At 36.6% G+C, this 24,767-nt stretch overlaps 1 protein-coding gene across 1 annotated transcript in view; it reads left to right on the forward strand.

Moving 5' to 3' along the window:
* The window catches only part of Brwd3 (bromodomain and WD repeat domain containing 3), a 116,333-nt gene that overhangs the window by 71,398 nt on the left and 20,168 nt on the right, over positions 1-24,767 (forward strand). Inside the window, exons 15-27 of the mRNA XM_070040131.1 lie at positions 174-308; positions 1,330-1,458; positions 3,214-3,439; positions 4,440-4,607; positions 7,076-7,259; positions 9,345-9,438; positions 12,278-12,427; positions 13,785-13,861; positions 17,927-18,095; positions 19,701-19,814; positions 21,086-21,193; positions 22,664-22,788; positions 23,369-23,451. Coding sequence (XP_069896232.1) covers positions 174-308; positions 1,330-1,458; positions 3,214-3,439; positions 4,440-4,607; positions 7,076-7,259; positions 9,345-9,438; positions 12,278-12,427; positions 13,785-13,861; positions 17,927-18,095; positions 19,701-19,814; positions 21,086-21,193; positions 22,664-22,788; positions 23,369-23,451 — 1,762 coding nt within the window. The remainder of the gene's footprint in view (positions 1-173; positions 309-1,329; positions 1,459-3,213; positions 3,440-4,439; positions 4,608-7,075; positions 7,260-9,344; positions 9,439-12,277; positions 12,428-13,784; positions 13,862-17,926; positions 18,096-19,700; positions 19,815-21,085; positions 21,194-22,663; positions 22,789-23,368; positions 23,452-24,767) is intronic.

The raw sequence follows: 24,767 nt of genomic DNA on the forward strand, positions 1-24,767 counted from the left end.
TCCCTTAAAAATGCAATTTTAATAGCAGTGATATAGAATGATGGATGAAAATGCTATTGAATTGGTTTGCATAAATTCAACAGAACCAGATTCATAGCAGTCCCAAGGTCTTTTGAACAAACAACCCATATGATCTATGTTCTACTTTTTTTAATATTTAATTTGTATTATAGGGGCATGATGATGAAGTATTTGTTTTAGAAGCACACCCATTTGATCAAAGGATCATACTTTCTGCCGGTCATGATGGGAACATTTTCATTTGGGATCTTGACCGGGGGACCAAAATTCGGAATTATTTTAATATGGTAAGAGAAATCTGTGTTTAGTATACATTAAAAGTGATTTAGTTAATATGATAGATATTTAAAGTATACTTGATGCTACTTCTTGACATCTTTGTTTAAACTGAGAAAACAATTCAGAAATGATTCAGTTTTAATTATATGGCCAGTGTAGAATTTGGCCTTTCAGAGTAAAAGTGTTTACCTTAGATTTAGTATGTAACCAAAAAATTTAATGCTGAAACTCTAGTATTAATTTATGAAGCACTGTAATACTTTTATTTGCTCCTGTTAACTTGCTTAGTATTCAGAAAGTTATTTGGGAAACATTGCTTTGAAGATGAGGAGGTTTTAAAAGCCTATTTCATAGACATCATAGGAAACTTTGAACTATCTATCCTCTCAGTGAAATATCCTTTTATGGCGAGGGAAATACTGATTTTTTTTATATTTTCTACTAAACATTTCTGAATAATTAATTGGCTTTTAAGCTCATTTCTGTAGATGTTGACCCAGAGCATTTTTTTTTTTTTTTGCCGGTAGTGGGGCTTGAACTCTGGGCCTGGGCGCTGTCCCTGTGCTCTTCAGCTCAGGGCGAGTGCTCTACCACTTGAGCTATAACGCCACTTCCGACCCAGAGCATTTGTAAAACTGACTTTTTTGTTGTAATGGTTATTTGAAGACATTATAGCTTAAGATATAAATATAATACTTTGGTTTTGTTAAGTAGCACTTTTGTCAGTTTGGTTGCATGTAGGTCTTTTTAAATCTCGGTCACTGATTTAGTATATCAGGAGACATGACATTGTTAGCTGTGATTTATTCCATTCATTGCCATTTGATTCTCCCTAATTTTTTTTGAGAGCTTGACTGTTTATAGTTCTGGAAACTGAAGTCAGAGAGTTCATGGAACTTGATGCCTGACAAAATCCAAAGTATTGGAAGAAGTTAGCACCTACTTATGAAAACTACTTTTTTTAAAAAAATTTTTTTGGGGTATGAAAACTACTTCTAAGATAACATAAAAGACTCCTCTGAATTTCAGATTGAAGGCCAAGGTCATGGTGCGGTGTTTGATTGTAAATTTTCACCAGATGGAAACCATTTTGCCTGCACAGATTCTCATGGGCATTTGCTCCTTTTTGGTTTTGGATGTAGTAAATACTATGAAAAGGTCAGTGTATTTTATTTTTGTTATAGTCTATAATTTGGGTTATTATTATTGACAAATTGCATTTGAAGTTTTCCAGTTAATAAATATTTTGTGTGTCATCATCAGACATGGCAGAAAGAGTTACTCTTGAGGTACAGGATGATATGTACAAGGTCATTAAGAAATTGTTTTGCTTAGAACATACTCTCTACGACTAGGTTGTATCTTCTACTTATAAATTGGGAATTAACAGCTGGCTACCAAAATAATGTTCATTTTCTTGGTTCGCTATTAAATACTTAGGACACTAACATAGTCTTTTATTCCCTATTCACTGTGAGTTTGGGATAAATTATGGAATCTTTTTTGTTTTTTTTTTTTTTGGGGGGGGGGGGGTCCGGTCGTGGGACCGGAACTCTGGGCCTGGGCGCTGTTCCTCAGGTCTTCAGCTCAAGGCTCTACCACTTGAGCCACAGTGCCACTTCCGGCTTTTTTCTTTTTGCTTATGTGGTGCTGAGGAATGGAACCCAGGGCCTCATGCATGCAAGGCAAGCGCTCTACCACTGAGCCACCTTCCCAGCCCTAAATTATGGAATCTTAAGAGTGTGAAGATAACTGAGAAGCATTAACATCAACTCAATACTTGGACCAGCTTTTAGCGTCATTGATGTGATCGATTCTGACATATATCACCACGTATATTTCAATTTTCCTCATGTGAATAAAAATAAGAAAAACTATAGATTTATATGATTTTTGTTTGTCAGTTGTGGAGCTTGAACTCTGGGCCTGGGCACTGTCCCTCAGCTCTTCAGCTCAAGGCTAGTGCTCTACCATTTGAGCCACAGTACCACTTCTGGTTTTCTGAGTGGTTTTTTGTTCCTGTCCTGGCTGGCTTTGAACAGCAATCCTCAGATCTCAGCCTCCTGAGAGTAGCCAGGACTACAGGCATATGAGCCACAGGTGCCTGGCAATTTCTATTAATTTTACAACTTAACCTACTTTTAGGCACATGCTGGTGGCTCACGCCTGTAATCCTTGTTACTCAGGAGGCTGAGATCTGAAGATTGCAGTTCGAAGCTAGCCCAGACAGGACACTCCATGAGCCAGCCAGTCAGTCTCTCTCCCTCTCCCCTTCTCTCCCTCTTCCCCTCCCCTCTACCCATCTCTCTTGGTCAGTCATAGGGCTTGAACTCTAGGCCTGGGCACTGTCCCTGAGCTCTTCAGCTCAAGGCAAGCGCTCTATCACTTGAGCCATAGTACCACTTTCAGCCTTTTTACATAGTGCTGAGGAATCGAACCCAGAGTTTCTACCTGCGAGACAGGCACTCTACTGCTGAGCCACCTTCTCAGCCCCTCCACGAGTTTCTTATCTCAAATAAACTACTCAAAATTGCCAGAAGTGCTGTGGCTAAGTGGTAGAGTGCTCGCCTTGGGCAAAAAAAGCTCTGGGACAGTGCCCAGGCCCAGACTTCAAGCCCCAGGACCCAGGGGAGAAAAATAAAAACATACTTTTACCCACTAGATTGTTTCTTTGATGCTTACTTACTGTTCTAATTACAGAAATATGATGTGGGACCAAAAAGTAATGCATTTTGTAGAATTTTGTAGGTAAAAGTTACTTGGTAGGTAATTTATTTGTACCTGGAGGGAACATTTTGCAACATAAAATTGAGAGTGCAAGTTGTCTGACTGATAAGGTCTGTGCTCTTAGAATTGAAAATAAGTGTCCAATTGATATTTGGTATATGTTAAATACTAAAAATTTAACCATAGATTCCAGATCAGATGTTCTTCCACACGGATTATCGACCTCTTATCCGTGATGCCAATAACTATGTATTAGATGAACAAACACAACAAGCCCCTCACCTCATGCCTCCTCCTTTCTTGGTGGATGTTGATGGAAATCCTCATCCTACAAAATTTCAACGGCTAGTACCAGGACGGGAAAATTGCAAAGATGAACAACTTATACCACAACTGGGTTATGTGGCTAATGGTATGTTACCTCAAAAATGAATTCTAGAACTTTTCATAAACTGTTAAGACTTGCTGCTATTCTATGATATTTTTCTAAACTATAAACTAGTTTGTTACATGTTTTACCTATAGCTCCTATTTTAGTTTTAATCTTAACAGAGTAGGTTTTTAGAAGAAACAAATATATTAGAAAGTATATTGACCTGAGGTCTTTCGCTTAGGAAAAAAAACTTAAAAGATATATAACCTTGTTGTTACATATAGTGGTGTTGACTTGTATATATCAAGCATTTGATGCTATAGATATAAATACAGGACAAGAGAAACACGGATATAATACATTTTAGAAAGAGAATATTTTAAGTTTTCATCCAGATATTTACATTGAATTTTACTAAAGCATAAAAATATCTTTGCTGCTTAATAAAACACTGAGATGTATCAAAATATTTACTTAAAAGACCATAATTTTAACTTCTTTGGGTCTAAATTTTTACTAAAGAAAATGCAAAACATTTATGCATCTGATTGAACTTTTTAAGCATTACTCCGATCTCTAATTCCCATTTATCTTTGAATGAAATATGGACAAAATTTATTTTGAAATGAGTTATTTAACTTTTATTCACAAGTGTGTACTGCCTCATGCCTATATTCACACCATTTGGTAGACCAAAATGGGCTATGAAGCTGAAAACCAAACATTTGCAACAACAAAAAGAAAGAAAAAAGGTAAAAAAAAGTAATAATAGTTATTTTGTAAAATTTAATTTTAGCAATCTTTAAAATTAAAAGATACTCTTAATAATATGCAACTTAATTGCATCTGTTAAGTCAAATAATGTAAGGTAAAAGACAAAAACTAAAAATTCTTCCATATAAAGTATTTGTTTGATATATACTTTGTTTTAAAGTAAATTTTTATTTCTCTCACTATAGTTTAAACTTGATTTTTACCATTGTTAGAGCATACTAAGTTGTAATCAATTTTGTGACTTTATATCTTTGGTCTTACTAAGGTGATGGAGAGGTGGTAGAACAGGTAATTGGGCAGCAAACCAATGACCAAGATGAAAGTATCCTTGATGGGATCATCAGGGAGCTGCAGAGAGAACAAGATCTAAGACTAATTAATGAAGGAGATGTTCCACATTTTCCAATTAATAGATCCTACTCTGTTAATGGTGGTAGGTATTAATGAGAGGTATGATAAATATAATTTTAATAGTTTTACTTACAGCAAATAATTGAACACTTCACAATGTTTAATTTTAAATTTAATTTGTTTAATGATTTTGAGGGGAGGGGGAGTCCGGTCATGGGACCTGAACTCTGGGCCTGGGCACTGTCCCTCAGCTCTTCAGCTGGCTAGCGCTCTACCATGTGAGCCACAGCACCACTTCCGGCTTTTTCTGTTTATGTGGTGCTGAGAAATGGAACCCAGGGCCTCATGCCTGCTAGGCAAGCACTCTACCACTGAGCCACCTTCCCAGCCCTTGTTTAATGATTTTTAAATGGAGACATTTTTATTCATTTAAATATATAAGATATATTAAAATAGGGGACCATAATCTCATCAATTATGACTGAAATAACAGCATCTTCTCAGAAATATAGGTACATATCACTATTCCTGTGCATTTATAAAAATATGATGAAAGATAAGTCATCTCAGAGATGGCAGACACAATGAATAAGAAATTATACTTTTTATCCTATTTTAAAATAACTGAATATTGTATGACTTCACTTTACATGAAATATGCTTATGAATTTGATGTATGGGTATGTGATTGTATCCATTTTACTTTTATCAGTAGCTATAAGGTTTACTTTAAAATGTTCTCTGAAATTTAGGAAAACTTGTTCCTTATGTAATTAGGGTGATTTGTGTGGATAGAATGGAATTAGGTGTTGCACAGAAGTGAATTTGTTTTGTTTTGTTTTTAAATTTTTATTGTAAAGATACTATACAGAGGGTTACAGTTATATGAGTAAGGTAATGAGTACACTTCCTATTGAGCATTGTTACCCCCTCCATTGTTTTCCCCTACTATCTCTTCCCTCCCTACCATAGAAGTGAATTTGAAATGTTTCACAAGATATTTTACTCCCTTCTTGTTTCTTCAGTATCTTGTAAAATTAAATAGAAATGGTTCTTTGTTTGGGTCACTTGGAGCATGTAAATTAGATGAACTTTCCTGAACTTGGAACATGATTAAAGGTAGACTGATAATCCTATATAGCTAGGCCTTTTTTAGGACATAAAACTTTCTTAAATTCCTATTAAAAAAAAACTTTCTTAAATCCCTGATTTGTACATCCATTAGTGAAATCAACATTTAGTTCTATCTTCAATATTAAGTTTCTGTAGATAGATTAGATATGGCATTAGTTAAAAGCACCCCACTGCTATTTGTAGTGTTAATTTGTTTTTGTTATTTTCTAGTATTTAATAATGGAATAGATCAGTTTGTATTTGTTCTATTTGCAACTATGAGAAAAGTAAATTTAATGATACAAAAGGAAACTTTTTGTAAGATTAAAAGGGAAAGTAAAACTATTATTACTTCCTTTCTTTTTTCAATCTTAAAATATTTTTTTTTGTTTGTCGTGGGTCCTGAACTCCGCCTAGATTCTGTCCCTCAGCTCTTCAGCTCAAAGCTAGTGCTCTACCACTTGAGTCACAGCGCCACTTCCGACCTTTTCTGTTTATGTGGTGCTCAGGAATGGAACCCAGAGCCTCATGTATGCAAGGCAAGCACTCCACCACTGAGTCACCTTCCCAGCCCCTTAAATAAAATTTTGATGGTATACTTTTGGTATGTCTTGTCCATTGATTTCTATTTAAGACCAAACTGAGGCATTTTTTGAGAAACTACTAAAGAAATGTTCACAGTGGGACAAAATCACAACAGTGTTGCTCAGGGGACCACAAATCTATGACTGTGATCTTCTCAGCTCCTTGGTTTTATACTTTTTATTTTTGAAATTTTATTAAAGCCTTATACTGAATTTTTTTAGATAGGCTCATGCTATGTCAATATTTAGCTTAGGTTATCTTGAACTCAATCATCCTGTTTCTACCTCCCTAATACAGATATTAAAGGTCTACACCAACACTCCAGGCTTACTCAAACATTTAACAGAGTAAGCAAAAATTTAGATTAAAAAAGCTTTCTCAACTACTACTTATAGGCATTTATGAATTTCCCAATTCATATTTGAGTCCTGAATTTGTGTATTCAAAACTGAATCCATTGTGAAGGTGCTTTAAAGAAAATTAAAATGGGCTGGGAAGGTGGCTCAGTGGTAGAGTGCTTGCCTTGCATGCATGAGGAGGCCCTGGGTTCAGTTCCTCAGCACCACATATGCAGAAAAAGCCAGAAGTGACGCTTTGGTTCAAGTGGTAGAACACTAGGCTTGAGCTGAAGAGGTGAAGGACAGTGCCGAGGCCCAGAGTTCAGGCCCCGCTACCGACCAAAAAAAGAAAAAAGAAAAGAAATTAAAAGAATTGATAGAAACTTTCAGCATTTCTTCAGTTTCAGTTTTATTTGTAACACTGCAGAAAAACATTTCAGCTTTAAAGTTTGATTTAGAACTCTGACCTACAGAGTTGTTTGCACACAAATTTGTAATTTTCCTTTTGTTTTAGCTTTGAGAAGTCCAAATATGGATATACCTTCTTCCCCAAATATTGGACTTCGACGTAGTGGTCAAATTGAAGGTGTTCGGCAGATGCACAACAATGCTCCTCGGAGCCAGATGGCCACTGAACGAGATCTGATGGCCTGGAGCAGAAGAGTGGTGGTAAATGAACTAAATAGTGGGGTTAGTAGGTGAGTCAATAAGGTAACATTCATACACAAGCTTAAAGCTTTATTTGTTGGTAATGACTTATATTGTTAGCCTACTAGCTTAATTGAGTCATACTTTACTTTTTATATGTTATTCTAGCTCATTCCATAATAAATATTATCTTCAATTTTCTCAACTTTGTGTCAAATGCTTTGGGGAATACTGAAAAATGCAAAGTGTAATTTCTGTTCTATTTCTTTATCTGGATAAACCTATAAGAGTACAAGTATTATTAAGTAAGAACTCATAAATGATCATTTGTGATTAAATTTGTGAGTGGTGTATGGATGTTTACTCAATGGTTTTAAGGGAAAAATAATCAACTAGATACTGAAGAAGTATGGGAGTTCAGTGTAGTATAGTCTAATGATTAGGTTATGTTTAGAAATGTCATTTAAATAGGCTTCATTGCATGGGGATTTCATTAGGCTGAATGTTAAACCTACAATTTCTTTTTTTTTTTTTTGGCCAGTCCTGGGGCTTGAACTTAGGGCCTAGGCACTGTCACTGAGCTTCTTTTGCTAAAGGCTAGCATTCTACCACTTGATCCATATCATCCCTTCCACCTTTTTCTGTTTATATCATACTAAGAAATTGGGCCCAGGGCTTCATGCGTGCTAGGCAAGCACTCTACCACTAAGACACATTCCTAGCCCCTAGAATTTCTATTCCTATTTGTAAATACTAGTATTTTCTATAATATTTGTGTGAAATCAGCAATAATAACTGGGAATTTCATTTTTTTTGGGGGGGGGTCCGGTCGTGAGGCCTGAACTCTGGGCCTGGGCGTTGTCCCTCAGCTCTTCAGCTCAAGGCTAGTGCTCTACCACTTGAGCCACTTCCGGCTTTTTGATTTTTAATTATGTGGTGCTGAGGAATCGAACCCAGGGCCTCTGGCTTGCAAGGCAAGCACTCTACCACTTCCCAGCCCATAACTGGGAATTTCTTGAAGGGAAGGACCATTAACAGAGAAAGTGTAAAATTGTTTGTGATCATGCAGCTTCCTAAACAATCCTTTTAGCTCATCGGGCTGCATTCAGTTTCACTCCTCTTTCTGGTTTTTGGCACAATTAGAAAACGACAGTTGGCTGGGAATGTGGCTTAGTGGTAGAGTGCTTGCCTAGCATGCACAAAGCCCTGGGTTCAATTTCTCAGTACCACATAAATAGAAAAACCTGGAAGTGGCACTGTGTCTCAAGTGGCAGAGTGCTTACCTTGAGCAAAAGAAGCTCAGGGATAATGCCCCCAGCCCTGGGGCTGGCAAAAAAAAATAATTAAGGAGACGTAAAACTGGGAGTCACTGGCCCACACTTGTAATCCTAACTACTCAGGAGGCTATGCTTTGAGATTGCAGTTTGAAGCCAGCTGGGACAGGAAAGCCCATGAAACTCCTTTTTCCAATAAACCACTCAGAAAAAGCCACAAGTGCCCCTGTGGCTCAAAGTGGTAGAGCACTAACCTTGAACTCAAAGAGGCTCAGGGACAGCACCCAAGACCTGAGTTTACCCCAAACTGGCAAAAAAAGAAGACATAGCTCACTTATTAATTCATAACAGTATAGCAATTTAAAATGATTTTTTACTTAAAGACTTTGAATTAAAGCAAGGGCTATGAATAATTTTATAATAATGTTCATTGCAAAATTATTCGTAGTAACCAAATGGTGAGCATGAATCAAGCATCTTATCAGTTAAATGAGTGGTATATCCAAATATATACAAATCTGGTATATCCATACAATTATATATTATAGAACCATAATTCTGGTATCTTCTGTAGCATCTGTAAGCTTTGAAAGCATCATGCTAAGTGACAGAAGCCAGATGCAGAGAAAAATGTATGAAAGCACAAAATAAAATACCTAAATGAGGCAAGCACATAGTAAAGGCTAGAGGAAGGGGAAAGAGAAGTTATTGTTTCTAGTTATATGATTTTTCATTGCAGTACTAAAAAGTTTTGGACATAGTAGAAATGATTGTGTAACTTTATGAATGTATTTGAGGTCACTGAGGTAAGCAACTAAAATGTTAAAGTGACAAATTTTAAATTTTATAATTTGTTATTAGGGTGCAGGAAGAATGTCGAACTGCAAAAGGTGACATAGAAGTCGGCCTTTATACAGTAGAAAAGAAGAAAAAGCCATCTTATACTATCCAAAGAGTAAGTTTACTTTTAAAGTACTTTATTACATAGCATCTGCATATTTTACAGAGAGCAGGTATTTTATAAAAGGTAGAAATTAGGTAGTAAGACATTGTTGTACTTAGGAAAGCAAAATCAAGGAATCTCAGTTTCAGACCTATCCCAAGCAAAAAGAAGTTTGAGAGATTCCAACAAATGGCTGGGCTCTATGTAAAGCAAGCACCTTTCTCCCAGCAACACAGAAATCACCAGAAGGAAGATTACAGCCTAGGCTGGCCTGGGCATAAAACACGGCCCTCCTTTGAAAATAACCAAGGCAGAAAGCTGCCGGACATGTGGTTCAAGTGCTAGAGCAATTGCATAGCATTGTGAGATGGAGTCTATTACCAGTACTGCCAATAAAAGAGACTTTTGTGATAGTTGTCCATTTACAAAAAACCTATTAACTCAAAATTGATACATATATATCTCAGTACTATTAATAAAAAATATAGTTCTATGAAGTGAAAATGGTACAAAATAAACTAGGACATGTGGCTGTTGTAAGCATAGGATATTTATGTTAAATTATCTTTTCATGTAATTAAAGTACTACCGTAAAACATCATCTGATCACAAGGTAAAAAATCAGATACCCTAGGCAAGAGGCTGGCCAGCGATAGCCATGAACCAAATCTCCTCTGCTTCCTATTTCTTTTAAATGTTATTGGAGTATAGTTGCACTAATTGATGGCTTGTTTTTTTGTTGAGATAGAGTTGATTATTTAGAATAGAAATCTTTATGTCTAAACCCACAAATATACTTCAATACTTGCTTTCCCTAGACTCATTCCTGGTCTATCTATTTAAAAGTAAAATCTAATCTATATGTTAGGAATACTGGGTTTGTTTGTTTGTACTGAAATTTAAAAGCTCTTGTAGCTGAGATGGACTTTTTTATTTAAATTTTTTTAACCCTGGGTTTATGCTCATTAAGCGCCGGTTGCTATCCGTTACCTTTTCTGTTCAAGGTTGGCACTCTTAACCACTTGAGCTACAGCTCTACTTCCAGCCATTGAATGGTGAATTGGAGATAACAGTTTAACAGACTTTCTTTTGCCCTGGCTGATTTGAAATTTGATTCTTAGATCCCCGCCTCCTGAGTAGCTAGGTACCTGAATAGCACCAGTGCCCAACTGGTACTGGGTTTATTTTTATTTTCTCAACACAAATAGGTAAGCAAGGAGTAGGATGCCTTGATTCCATTAGGTACATGATAAGCTTATTAGTATTCTGAGGTTTAACAGATGGGCAGATGAATGCACAAATTTGTATCTCAGTTCTAACCCTTCTGTGAGTGTTGTTGGCTACATAGACAGTCTAGGATCTTTTGTTTTTGTTAAATCTAAGAATGAGCACTGACTTAAGTTCTTTCATTATTGATAAATAGAAATTTAGGTAATTATCTTCATGTATTCTTAGGTGATTTTGATAGATATTTTAAATTTTTCTGTGGTTTTGTTAGCTTATTTGATCTTTGTCAATGTGATTAATTTTTTTAAAGACTTTGACTCTGCTGATTGAAGATAGTTGCAAATTAAGAAGATTTTTATACTTTTTTTTTCTTTTTATTATGGAATATTACATTTCTTTTTTAAAAAAGGTAAAGGTGATATACAGAGGAATTACAGTTATAAGTCAGTATATTTGTTTTTCTTAGTAACATTAGACTTACAAATTTTCCATAGGGTGTATCAGTAGTGTTTCATATTTATAAATGTTCCCATAAAGTAGTTTAAACTTTAATTTTTAATTGTTAAAAATTAATTATTTATGAACTAGAGCCGTGGCTCAAATGGAAAAGCTCCTGTCAAGTAAATGTAAGTCCCTGAATTCAAATTTCAACACCGCCATTTTACCTGTATATTGAATTGATATTCCAAAATTATTATTATTTTTGGTAGTCCTTGGGCTGGGCTTTAGTGCTGTTCCTGAGCTTTTTTGTGCTCAAGGTTAGTGCGCCATCACTTGAGCCACAGTACTCCTTCCAGCATTTTCTGAGCAGTTTATTGGAAATAAGAGTCTCACAGACTTTCCTGCCTGGGCTAGCTTTGAACTGTAGTCCTTAGATCTCACCCTTCTAAGTGCATAGGATTACAGGCATGAGCTAACAAAATTACTCATTGTTACTGTTTTATTTTCTCTTCCATTATCTACCATTAGTAAGAGTAAGCTTCAACAAGATGAGAGTCTTTCTTCTTGCATTAGTAGCCTTAAAATTTATTTTTATTTTCATTTTGTCTGTCATGAGGCTTGAACTCAGAGCCTGGGCACTGTCCCTGAGGTCATTTTGCTCAAGGCTAGCCCTCTACCACTTTGAGCTACAGCTCCACTTCTCTGGTTATTAGTTGGCGATAAGATTCTCATAGACTTTCTTTCCCCAAGCTGGATTTCAACTATGATCTTCAGATCTCAACCTCCTAAATAGCTAGGATTATAGGTATGAGCCACCAGTGCCTGGCTTTTACGTTTATTTTTAACAACTTTCTCTTGACATTTTTCTGCATGAGAGATTGAGTTAAATTGATTCTAAAGATCTTTAACAACTATTAAGAAATTTAAAAATGCTAATTTGCAGTAAACAAAAGTATAAGTAGGTGTAATTATATATTAACAATATCAAATTTTCTTGGATTTTCATGGAACTAAAGAATATATTAGAATGTGAGTTTTACAAATGGGTATAAATCTGAATTAGTTTTATTACTGACAGTTTATAGTCTGTGCTGCTGCCCTTTCTGATTTGTGTGATCTGTATTGAGATTTTGTAGGCTCATTAAAGTTTTAATTTTCAAAATCTATTTCCTTCTATTTTCAGAATGATTACCAGCCAAGTTGTGGGCGATCTTTACGAAGGACACAACGCAAGCGTCAGCATACTTATCAAACACGGTCTAACATAGAGCATAATTCACAAGCATCATGCCAAAATTCAGGTGTGCAGGAAGTTTCAGACAGCTCCTCAGAGGTAAGACCTATCTCCTTTTATTTAATGTAATTTTTATTTCCATCTTGGATTACTTTTAAGGTTTACTTTAATTGAAAGCTATTTAATATTTTTATTCACTAGTAACCACTTAGTAGACAATTGTTTTCATATTAAATTCTTTTAGATATCTGATTTGTAACCTTGTCAAGGGTATTTCATATGCCAGCAAACTGAGAAAAAATAGCAAGAGGGAATCTTCTAGAAATGGAGAAAAAGAATATAAAAATGCTAATGAGTTAGTTAAATAGTTCCAAATCTATTTGACTCTGAAACAGCATAACATTTAAGTATTAATTGACAATAATATGGTACTCTCATTCTACCATTCACAGTATTTCTTGGTGTGAGGTGATTTTTGTTGTTGTTATTGCTGCCAGTACTGGGGCTTGAACTTGGTGCTTGTGTGCTGCACCTTAGTGTTTTCACTCGTCTCGTATTCTACCATTGCACCACACCTCCACTTCCAACCTTTTGGTGGTTAATTGGAGATAACAGTCTCACAGACTCCTGCTCTGACTTGCTTTGAACTTGGTCTTCAGATCTCAACCTCCATAGTAGCTTGGATTATAGGTATGAGCCACAGCAGCCCAACTACGGTCCTTAAACAGTTCTTTTTAATGATATCTCCCCTTTCCCTTCACAGAATAGTTTAAAGAAAGCTCCCCCACAGTATTTTTAAAACAATATTCTTGGCATATAAGAGAATACTTGGCCTGGTGCAGGTAGCCCACACCTGTAATCCTAGCTACTCAGGAGGCTGACATCTGTGGAATGCAGTTCAAGCCAGCCTGCACAGAAAAATCTCCATGGGACTAATCTCCAATTAACCACTCAAAATCTGGAAGTGGTGCTGTGGCTCAAAGTGGTAGAGCACTAGCCTTGAGCAAAAGAGCTCAGTGACATGCGCAGGCCCTGAGTTCAAGCCCCACTACCAACAAAAAGGGAGCATTTGCACTTAAAGATTCTTTTTGTAGTGTTAAAAAGATATACTAATAAGAATAGGATACTGGGGCTGGGAATGTGGCTTAGCAATAGAATGCTTGCCTCATATGCATGAAACCCTCGCTACCACATAAACAGAAAAAGCTGGAAGTGGGCTGTGGCTCAAGTGGTAGAGTGCTTGCCTTGAGCTGAAGACCTCAGGGACAAGGCCCAGGCCCAGAGTTGAAGCCTCATAATGGACAAAAAAAAGAATACTGGAAAATTGAAATACACTTGAAAGTTGAAAATACATGCAGAATAATATGTGCATGTTTACTAGAACTTTTTTGCAGAATGGAAAATGTTATACTAGCTAATGTAATGGTGTAACTCTGTTGCTGTCTTTTTGCTATAGGAAGATGAAACTGTTGGTACCAGTGATGCTTCTATAGAGGATCCTGTTATGGAGTGGCAAAGTGAAAGTTCTTCCAGGTAGCTTTAATAATTTTGTTTTGATCAAAATTACTCAACAGTGCCTGGGTTACTGGTTGCTCATGCCTGTAGTCTGAGCTTTTCACAAGGCTGAGATCTGAGGATCAAGGTTCAAAGCCAGCCCTGGCAGAAAGTCTATGAGACTCTTATCTCCAATTAACCACCAAAAAACCGGACATGGAGCTGTGCCTCAAGTGGTAGAGCGCTAGCCTTGAGCTGAAGAGCTGAGGGACAGTGCCCAGGCCCAGAGTTCAAGCCCAGAACTGACCCCAAAAAAGTGGAATTAAGTAAGCTTTTCCTCTTGACCCAGACCTCCAGCCTTTTTTATGTGTCCCCCCTCCCTCCCCCGTTCGTGCGGCTTGAACTCTGGGCCTTGGACTGTCCCTCAGCTCAAGGCTCAAATTCTACCACTCGAGCCGCACTTCACTTCCGGTTTTCTGGTGGTTAATTGGAGCTAAGAGTCACAGACTTTCATGCCTGGGCTGATTTTGAACTGTGATCCTCAAATCTCAGCCTCTTGAATAGTTAGGATAACAGGTGTGAGCCACCAGTGCTTGGCTTATATGTGTTTTATTTTTTTCTTAAATGCCTATATTTTATTACCATTTAACCAAAAAATTCTTTTTTTAAAAAATTTTTTTATTGTAAAGATACTATACAGAGGGTTACAGTTACATGAGTGAGGTAATGAGTACACTTCCTCTTGAACATTGTTACCCCCTCCATTGTTTTCCCCCTACCATCCCCTCCCTCCCTCCCTTCCCCAAGGTTCTTTTTTTTTTTTTTTGATTGTGATTAAGTGATTACATAATTTCCGGAAATTCACAGTATTGTGGAATAATGATGCTCGTTTAAAGTCACAAGTTCATTCTAACTTTCCTGGAGCAAATTGTCTATCACAGTCTGTAATATATAACGGTGCTCACATGTTATATACCATATATGTGATCAGCAGCATGGGGATATTTGGTAGTGGTTCAACCAGATGAGTGGGAGTTCCTTGTTTCTTAAGTCCTGTTAATTTTGTCATATCACCTAACATTTTGTATTTAGCATCCACTTATCAGGGAGACCATGTACTGTTTGTCTCTTCGTTCTTGGCTTACCTCGCTCAACATGATTCCTTCTAGCTCCATCCATTTCCCTGCAAATGCCATTATTTTGTCATTTCTAATGGCTGCATAATATTCCATTGTGTATAGATACCACAATTTTTGGATCCATTCATCTGTGGTGGGGCATCTAGGTTGTTTCCATATCCTAGCTATTGCGAACAGTGCTGCAATAAACATGGAGGTGCATGTGTCCTTGTATATTGGTTCCTGTTGTTCAGGGTAGATGCCTAGAAGTGGTATGACTGGGTCGTAAGGGAGGTCAATCTTTAGCTTTCTAAGGACCCTCCAGACTGCTTTCCAAAGTGGTTGTATAAGTTTACATTCCCACCAGCAGTGTAATAGGGTTCCTCGTTCTCCACATCCCCTCCAGCATTTGTCGTTGGCTGATTTGTGGATGTGGGACATTCTGACTGGGGTAAGGTGGTATCTCAGGGTTGTCTTTATTTGCATTTCCTTCACCACCAGGGATGATGAACATTTTCTCATGTGTTTCTTTGCCATTTTTATTTCTTCATTTGAGAAGCCCCTCTTTAGTTCCCTTGCCCATTTAGTAATTGGTTTGTTAGGTTTGGGAGGGATTAGTTTCTTGAGTTCCCTGTATATACAGGATGTTAACCCCTTGTCTGATATATTGCTGGTAAATATTTTTTCCCAATTAGTTGGTTGTCTTTCTAGCTTGGTTGCGATAGCTTTATCTGTGCAGAAGCTTTTTTAATTATTCTTGTAAAAGCATTTATTGTGAAATTTCTTTTTTTTTAATTTTTTTATTGTAAAGATACTATACAGAGGGTTACAGTTACATGAGTGAGGTAATGAGTACACTTCCTCTTGAGCATTGTTACCCCCTCCATTGTTTTCCCCCTACCATCCCCTCCCTCCCTCCCTTCCCCAAGGTTCTTTTTTTTTTTTTTTTTTTGATTGTGATTAAGTGATTACTTAATTTCTGGTAATTCACAGTATTGTGGAATAATGATGCTCGTTTAAAGTCACAAGTTCATTCTAACTTTCCTGGAGCAAATTGTCTATCACAGTCTGTAATATATAACGGTGCTCACATGTTATATACCATATATGTGATCAGCAGCATGGGGATATTTGGTAGTGGTTCAACCAGATGAGTGGGAGTTCTTTGTTTCTTAAGTCCTGTTAATTTTGTCATATCACCTAACATTTTGGATTTATCATCCACTTATCAGGGAGACCATGTACTGTTTGTCTCTTCGTTCTTGGCTTACCTCGCTCAACATGATTCCTTCTAGCTCCATCCATTTCCCTGCAAATGCCATTATTTTGTCATTTCTAATGGCTGCATAATATTCCATTGTGTATAGATACCACAATTTTTGGATCCATTCATCTGTGGTGGGGCATCTAGGTTGTTTCCATATCCTAGCTATTGCAAACAGTGCTGCAATATGTGCAGAAGCTTTTTATTTTACGGTAGTCCCATTTGTCGAGTCTCTCTCCAACTTGTTATGACCCTGGGACTCTGTTCAGGAAGTTCCTTCCTGTGCCTATTAGTTCAAGTGTCTCTCCTACTCTGTCCTGCAGTAGTTTCAGAGATTCAGGTTTAATGTTAAGGTCTTTAATCCATTTTGAGTTGATGTTGGTGCATGGTGATAGGCTGGGGTCCACTTTTAGTTTTCTGCATGTGGCTGCCCAGTTTTCCCAGCACCAGCGGTTGAAGAGGCTGTGTTTCTTCCATTGTATGTCTTTGGCTCCTTTGTCGAATATCAGCTGGCTGTAGGCCTGTGGATTTATTTCTGGATCTTCTATTCTGTTCCATTGGTCTTCGGGTCTGTTTTTGTGCCAGTACCATGCTGTCTTTGTTATTATAGCTCTGTAGTAGAGTTTGAAGTTCGGCATGGATAGCCCTCCCATATTGTCTTTATCCCCTAGAATTGTTTTGGCTATTCTAGGTCTTTTGTTGTTCCATATGAATTTTTGGACTGTTTTCTATATTTCAGTGATGTACGTCATTGGGATTTTAATAGGAATTGCATTGAATTTGTATATTAGTTTTGGAAGTATTACCATCTTTACTATATTAAGTCGGCCTATCCAGGAGCATGGGAGGTCTTTCCATTTCCTAGTGTCTTCTGCAATTTCTTTCTTACCTTTTTATAGTTCTCATTAAATAGTTCTTTTACATCTTTGGTTAGGTTAATTCCTAAATATTTTATTTTTTGGGAGGTTATTGTGAATGGGGTTGCTCCCTTTATTTCCCTCTCTTCCTGTACATTATCAGTGTATAGGAAGGCAACTGATTTTTGTGGGTTTATTTTGTATCCTGCTATTTTGCTGAAGTGATTTATGATTTCTAAGAGTTTGGGGATGGAGTTTTTGAGATTGTGGAGGTATAGTATCATGTCGTCTGCAAAAAGGGATAGTTTAACTTCTTCTTTCCCTATGCGGATCCCTTTAATGTCTTTTTCTTGCCTTATTGCCCTGGCTAAGTGTTCTAGGACTATATTGAAGAGAAGTGGAGACAGTGGGCATCCTTGCCTTGTTCCTGATTTTCGGAGAATTGGTTGTAGCTTTTCCCCATTAAGTATAATATTGGCTATTGGTCTGTCATAAATGGCTTTTATTGTTTTTAGAAATGTTCCTTCTATTCCTATTTTCTCCAGAGCTTTTAGCATGAATGAATGTTGAATTTTGTCAAAGGCCTTTTCTGCATTTATATGTGTTTTAAAGCAACCCATTTCTAAGGTTCATGTTAATTTTGAAGATTTTTGTGATCCAGATAGGAATTTCAAATCCTATTATAGCAAAGTAAATATTATGCTTTATGTGAGAAGCATTTCATTTGTTACATATTGTCAAAATTCTATATTGATATTTGTAAATTTTTTCTTTCATGTCATTTACAATGCGATTTAAAAACAAAGTGTCTTTTGCTTACAAAATATTTTTCTGTACTTAATTCAGAATTTTCATTTATTTACAGTGATTCATCAAGTGAATATTCTGATTGGACAGCAGATGCTGGAATAAATTTGCAGCCACCAAAAAGACAAACGAGACAGGCAACACGGAAAATATGCAGCAGTTCAGAGGAAGAAAATATGAAGTCAATAGAAGAAAAGCAAAAGAAACCTAAACAGACCCGAAAGAAGGTTTGTACATAAATGGGTTGTTTTAATTTTGCTTTTATTTTTTGTCTGTTTTTACTTTTTATGCATGAATATTTGTAGTAATATTTAACTTTCCTTTAAAAATATTTTATCAGAGCAACCAAGCAAGTAAAATAGTTTAAATCTTTTTTTTTTTTTTTTTTGGGTCCAGTCGTCAGGCCTGAACTTTGGGCCTGGATGCTGTCCCTCAGCTCTTCAGCTCAAGGCTAGCGCTCTACTTCTTGAGCCACAGTGCCACTTCCAACTTTTTTTGCTTATGTGGTGCTGAGGAATTGAAACCAGGGCCTCAGGCATGCAAGGCAAGCTCTCTCACTGAGCCACCTTCCCAGCCCCAGTTTAAATCTTTTAAAGCTTAGCTACTTGGGATATATAGATTGGGAAGATCATAGTTTAAGATCAACTTGAGCAAATGGTAGATATGGTGGCACACATCTGTAATTTTACCTATATAGGAGTCACATGTAGGACGATTGCACTTTCAAGTTTACCGTGGACAATAGGCAGGAAAATGCTGGGAAAATAGCTTAAGTAATAGAACACTTGCCTGACATGCATAAGGTCCTCAGTTCAATCCCCAGTACCACATAAAAAAGTGAAGAGCTAATGAATTGTTATCTATAGATGATCTGTATTGTGAAGTTACTGTCTTTTGGGGAAAATTGAGCAATTTTCTCTCATTTTATTTTCTGTTCTGTGGCTTGAACTCAGGACCTGAATGCTGTCCCTGAGCCTACTTGTACTCAAGGCTAGAGTTCTACCACTTGAGCTACAGCTCTATTTCTGGCCTCTTCTTAAGTAATTTATTGGAGATAAGAGTCTCATAGACTTTCCTGCCTGGGAGTTGAACCACAGTCCTCAGGTCTCAGCCTCTTGAGTAGCTAGGATTACAGGCATGAACCACCAGTGCCCAGCATTATTTGCTTTTTATAGGTGCAAAAGTACAAAAGTTATAAATAAGCTGGGAGGTGGTGGCTCATGTCTGTAGTCCTAACTACAGAAGAGGCTGAGATTGAAGGATCGCTGTTTGAAGCTACCCCTAGCAAGAATGTCCCTAAGACTCTTACCTCTAATTAACCACCAAAAATGTCAGAAGTGGAGCTGTGGCACAAGTAGTAGAGCTCTAGACTTAAGCAAAAAAAAATGTACAGGGCTGGGAAGTTGGTTCAGTGGTAGAGTGCTTGCCTTCCATACATGAGGCCCTGGGTTCCATTCCTCAGCACCACATAAGCAGAAAAAGCCGGAAGTGGCACTGTGGCTCAAGTGGTAAGCTAGTCTTTAGCTAAAGAGCTGAGGGACAGTGCCCAGGCCTAGAGTTCAGGCCCCACAACCGACCAAAAATAAATAAATAATGGACAGTGCACAGACCCTGACTTTAAGCTTCTCCAGGACTAGCACAATTAAAAAGAAAGTTATTTACCTAATTCTTAAAAGAAAATGATTAAAACTTATATGTTTTAGGTTTTTAGTAACCTGGTATTTTTCATATCATGTTTCATACAATTCTTATTTTTCATATAATTCTTGTTTAAGTATTTATGAACTATACTTATATAAATGCTGTAAAATTTAAATGTCTTTATGTTTTAGAAAGGAGGTTTAGTTTCTATGGCAGGGGAGCCCAATGAAGAATGGTTTGCCCCACAGTGGATCTTGGATACCATACCACGTCGTTCTCCATTTGTTCCACAGATGGGAGATGAGGTAATTGTTACTCTTTAAGATGAACTTGTTAATTAGCCTTAGGACATTAATACTGTCCTTTAATATAGTCTTTGCTCCTCTATTCCATTGTGTATTTCTTAAGGTTGGTGACTAAACCTTATTAATTTTTTGAATCATTTGTATAGCCTGATACATTGTCTGAAATACAGTACATATTTAATAAATACAAAGATAAATACTTTGAGTTGATTGTTTTCTGAATATCCACTTAACAGAATTGAATCATTTTGAGTAGTCATTCAAATTCTAATATTGTTAAAAAGTATTTAGCAGGAAAGGAAGTATACTAGAGGATATTTAGTTGAAATATGTCTTTTTGTACCAAGGCCTTCCTACTGAGTCTGTGATTGAATAAATGTGAGTGTATATTCATAATAAGACAGAAGAAAGTAATTAAAATTCTATGTGTAATTAAAATTAATTTTCTAATTGAAATTATAGCAACATTATAATATTTGAGCAGTAATTGGCTATTGTATACTTTGACAAGTATTAAGTACTCATTTGTTTTTGATTGATCAAATGTTTAAATGCCCAGTTTAATTTAGGATTAACAGTGGGTATGCAATATTATCCTCAGAATAAAAGAAAAAAAAGATCCTATCAAATAAGTTCTAAAATTTTGAGACCAATTAAAGTTATACCAATTTTTTGTAATTACCTGATATAAAAGATATCTTGTAACTGTCAGATAGCTTTATGAAAAGGTACTATTGCTGATTTTCTTTAGATTTTATTAACTTTTTTCATTCAAGGTGAGTCTTCTATTGTTTGTTTCTTAAAAGCATTGGGATTTTGAACAAAACTTGTTTACATGATTCTTTTAATAAATATGGCATGATTAATGCTATATTACAAAACTTAGAACTAAATTTTTAATCACATCAGAAATGATAATTTGTTAGTTTATTGCCTGTTTTAAGAGCTATAAGAGAAACAAAGTTGAATTAATTTTAACAGTATACTCAAAATAAGGTTCAGTATACTCTTAAGATCTGTTGAGAGATTCTCCTCTTCATTCCTTATAACCATTTCTCTGAGTTCATATGATGTGGTATTTAGCCCATGGTTCCATAGAAATAAATCCTAAGTGAAGATCATTTGATGGGGACAAGTACCTTTATTGAACAAAGATTTTCAGAACTAATTGTCTTCTGCAAACAGAAGAGGATATTGGAGAATATGTATTGGGATGTATAGAGTTGTTAAATAGGATGCTACTGAATAATGCCTTATGTTTTCTGTTTTAGCTTATTTATTTTAGGCAAGGACATGAAGCTTATGTGAGGGCTGTAAGGAAAGCAAAAATATACAGTGTTAATTTACAAAAGCAGCCTTGGAACAAAATGGATCTTAGGGTAAGTTTGCCAAATTCATAAGCTATGTAACCATAGAGCTTTCAGTTTATTACTTTATCAATGAGCCTTTTCTCAGTTTCATGGCTATTTCACTGCTGATTGTTTGTCCAAGGTAAATTGATACATAAGTATCCTTGTAAAAAAGACTCTTACAGCTTACATATGATAATTTTTTGAAATGTGTGTGCTGTCTTACTGCCTTGACTATTCGACATTTCTTTGAGATTTAGGTCCCTAGTATGAATATTTATCAGAAATTCTGTACATTCAGGAGATTCAACCTATATGTACAACAAACACCCTAAAGGTTCTGCAAGTTTTGGAATATCTCAAATGTTATAAACCACAAGAAGTTTAGAAACTGGTGATCTTCATTGTACTACATAGCTACATGACACTGAGTAAAGTAGATATGCCTGTTTTATTTTGAGAGACTGTCTTTCAAATAAATATGTTCATTCATTTATACATAATTGTATAGACATACAGACATAGGTATGTATGTACTGTCATTTCTATTCAAGTTTAAGTATCACAAGCCACAAGGCTGACAACTATTATGAATCAAGTGAAAATTGATTTCAGTTTTAGAAGTAAGAGAATGTGTAAAACAGAATTTCTTATTTCTAATCCTAACCATGACTCTCACAAATTGTAGGAGACAGCATGTGCATTCTGTAAACCTAGGCTTTGGAGTAAGACTGAAATTTCAATGCTAGCTTTGCTGTATGCTAATTTATGACTTTAATCAAGTCCCCTATACTTATGAGAATCAGTAGTCTTAAATGTGTTTAGTAATTAATATGCAAGATTGTTATCACTGTAGATATTCAGAACTGTTATATCAAACCCATACATGCACGTATATACCTGTATGCTTACTTACTGTGTTTCTGCTAGCAATGAGATTTATTTTAACTAGACAGTCTACTAATCTTGGGGAGATTTTTTTAGATTATATAGCTCAGCTATACATGAGACCTAAGAATTTTTTTGGGGGGTCCGGTTGTGGGACCTGAACTCTGGGCCTGGGCGCTGTTCCTCAGCTCTTCAGCTCAAGGCTAACACTCTACCACTTGAGCCACAGCACCACTTCCAGCTTTTTTCTTTTTGCTTATGTGGTGCTGAGGAATCGAACCCAGGGCCTCATGCATGCAAGGCAAGCACTCTACCACTGAGCCATCTTCCCAGCCCCCTAAGAAATTGTTTCTATAAACATAGGGTTTCGGAACATGAATTTTGAAAAATTTCCCTGAAGAATTCTGCTTATATTTGGTTTATAGCCCTTTCATAAATACAATTTGCTATTAAGTATGAAGGGTATAAATGTTTTTTACTACATTCAATGCTCAGTGTAGTGCCTAGCATTTGGTGAGTATGCAGAATTCTCTGAAGTTGTTTAATAATGACATAGCATGTAAATGTTAGGTAATTATATTGTAAATAAATTATTGGTATTTTCATGAACAGGAGCAAGAATTTGTTAAGATTGTAGGTATCAAATATGAGGTTGGACCACCTACACTATGCTGTTTGAAGCTTGCATTTCTGGACCCTATTTCTGGCAAAATGACTGGAGAGTCTTTTTCCATTAAGTGAGTAGCTATTTGTTGTTCTGTATGTTTATAGAGTAGTTTTGGGGAGCGGAGGCAGTCATTGGGCTTGGACACTCTCTCTGAGCTCTTCAGCTCAAGGCTAGCATTCTACCACTTGAGCCACAGCTCCTCTTTCCAGTTTTCTGGTGGTTGATAAGAGTCTCCTGAACTTTCTTGCCTGGGGTGGCTTCAAACCACCATCTTCAGATCTCAGTCTAAAGTTCATGCTAGTATGCTTGAATTATAGTTGTTATAATTTCTGTTAACAAGAGTAGGAATAGTAATGATGGTTCTTGAATTTGAATTTAATATTTTAAAAATCTTTTAATGTGCCAGGAGCCAGTGGCTCATGACTATAATTCTACCTACTTGGGAAGCGGAGATCTAAGAATTTCAGTTCAAAGCTAGCCTGAGTGGAGATGTGGTTCAAGTGGTACAGTGCTAGTCTTGAGCAACAAAAGAGCTCAGTGACAATGCCCAGGCCCTGAGTTCAAGCCTGACTGCCAATATATATATATAATAAATATATATGTAATATATATATATATCTACTTTGATTCTAACTTTGTTTTCTGTATAGATATCATGATATGCCAGATGTCATTGATTTCCTTGTACTACATCAGTTTTATAATGAAGCCAAAGAAAGGAACTGGCAGATTGGTAAGTATAGATTTGCCAATGAATAACTATTAAACCTATTGTAGACTAACATTTTAACCAGAATTTAAGCTAAATTAACAGTGAACTAGAAAATTTGTCTAATCTATTAGCCTATCTAGGAAAATTACTGTTTCTTTTTCGGTTATATTTAAATGATAATATGCCCTCTGTGTAATATACGTAATGATCTCCCTTTATTCCCAGTCTCTCTTTATGTAATTCGGTTTGCCTATGTTCACCTGTAGTCAAAAGATATAAAATGGACTATTCTAAAAATAAGTCATTTATATATTTTAAATTGCCCTTCATTTTGAATAAGAAATCTTACACCATCCTACTCTCATCTGGATGCGAATTACCCTTTGGTTTAGCATATCCATATTGGAACTGTTAATCACTTAACTGTCTTCCTCTGAACCATCTGAGTATTGCAGTGTTCACATAACCCTCATGTAGTAGCTTCGAGTTGTGTTGTTTACATTATATACCTAACTTCATCTCATCATGTTGATACTGAATCATCTCATATCATGAGATACAAGAGCTGAAGAGAGCACATTCACGTTATTAACTTGTATGGTGCTGGTACTGGGGCTTGAACTCGGAGACTGGGCACTCTCCCTGTGATTTTTCACTCAAGCTAGCTCTCTACAACCTGAGCCATAGCTGAACTTCCAGCATTTTGGTGGTTAATTGGAGTCTCATGGACTTTACTGCCTGGATTAGCCTTAAACTGTGATCCTCAGATTTTGGCCTCAACAGTAGTTAGGATTACAGGTGTGAGCCACCAGTACCTGGCCAGAACATCTTTTATCTATAAGTATTTATCTTTTCTTTTCTTTTCTTTTCTTTTTCTTCTTTTTTTGGGGTCCAGTCGTGGGGCCTGAACTCTGGGCCTGGGTGCTGTCCCTCAGCTCTTCAGCTCAAGGCTAGCGCTCTACCACTTGAGCCACAGTGCCACTTCTGGCTTTTTTCTTTTTTCTTATGTGGTGCTGAGGAATTGAACCCAGGGCCTCATGCATTCAAGGCAAGTGCTCTACCACTGGGCCACCTTCCCAGCCCTCACATTTATCTTTTATTAGCTATTATAAATAATAGAGAAATGATTTAAAGTATACAGAGGAAGTACATAGATTATATACAGTATTACAGCATTTTAGGGGGCTGGGAAGGTGGCTCAGTGGTAGAGTGCTTGCCTTGCATGCATGAAGCCCTGGGTTCAATTCCTCAGCACCACATAAGCAGAAAAAGCCGGAAGTGGTGCTGTAGCTCAAGTGGTCGAGCGCTAGCCTTGAGCTGAAGAGCTGAGGGACAGT

The sequence above is a fragment of the Dipodomys merriami genome, unplaced genomic scaffold (genome assembly GCF_024711535.1).
Source record: "Dipodomys merriami isolate MVZ:Mamm:240054 unplaced genomic scaffold, mDipMer1.0.p SCAF_3, whole genome shotgun sequence".
NCBI lineage: Eukaryota > Metazoa > Chordata > Mammalia > Rodentia > Heteromyidae > Dipodomys > Dipodomys merriami.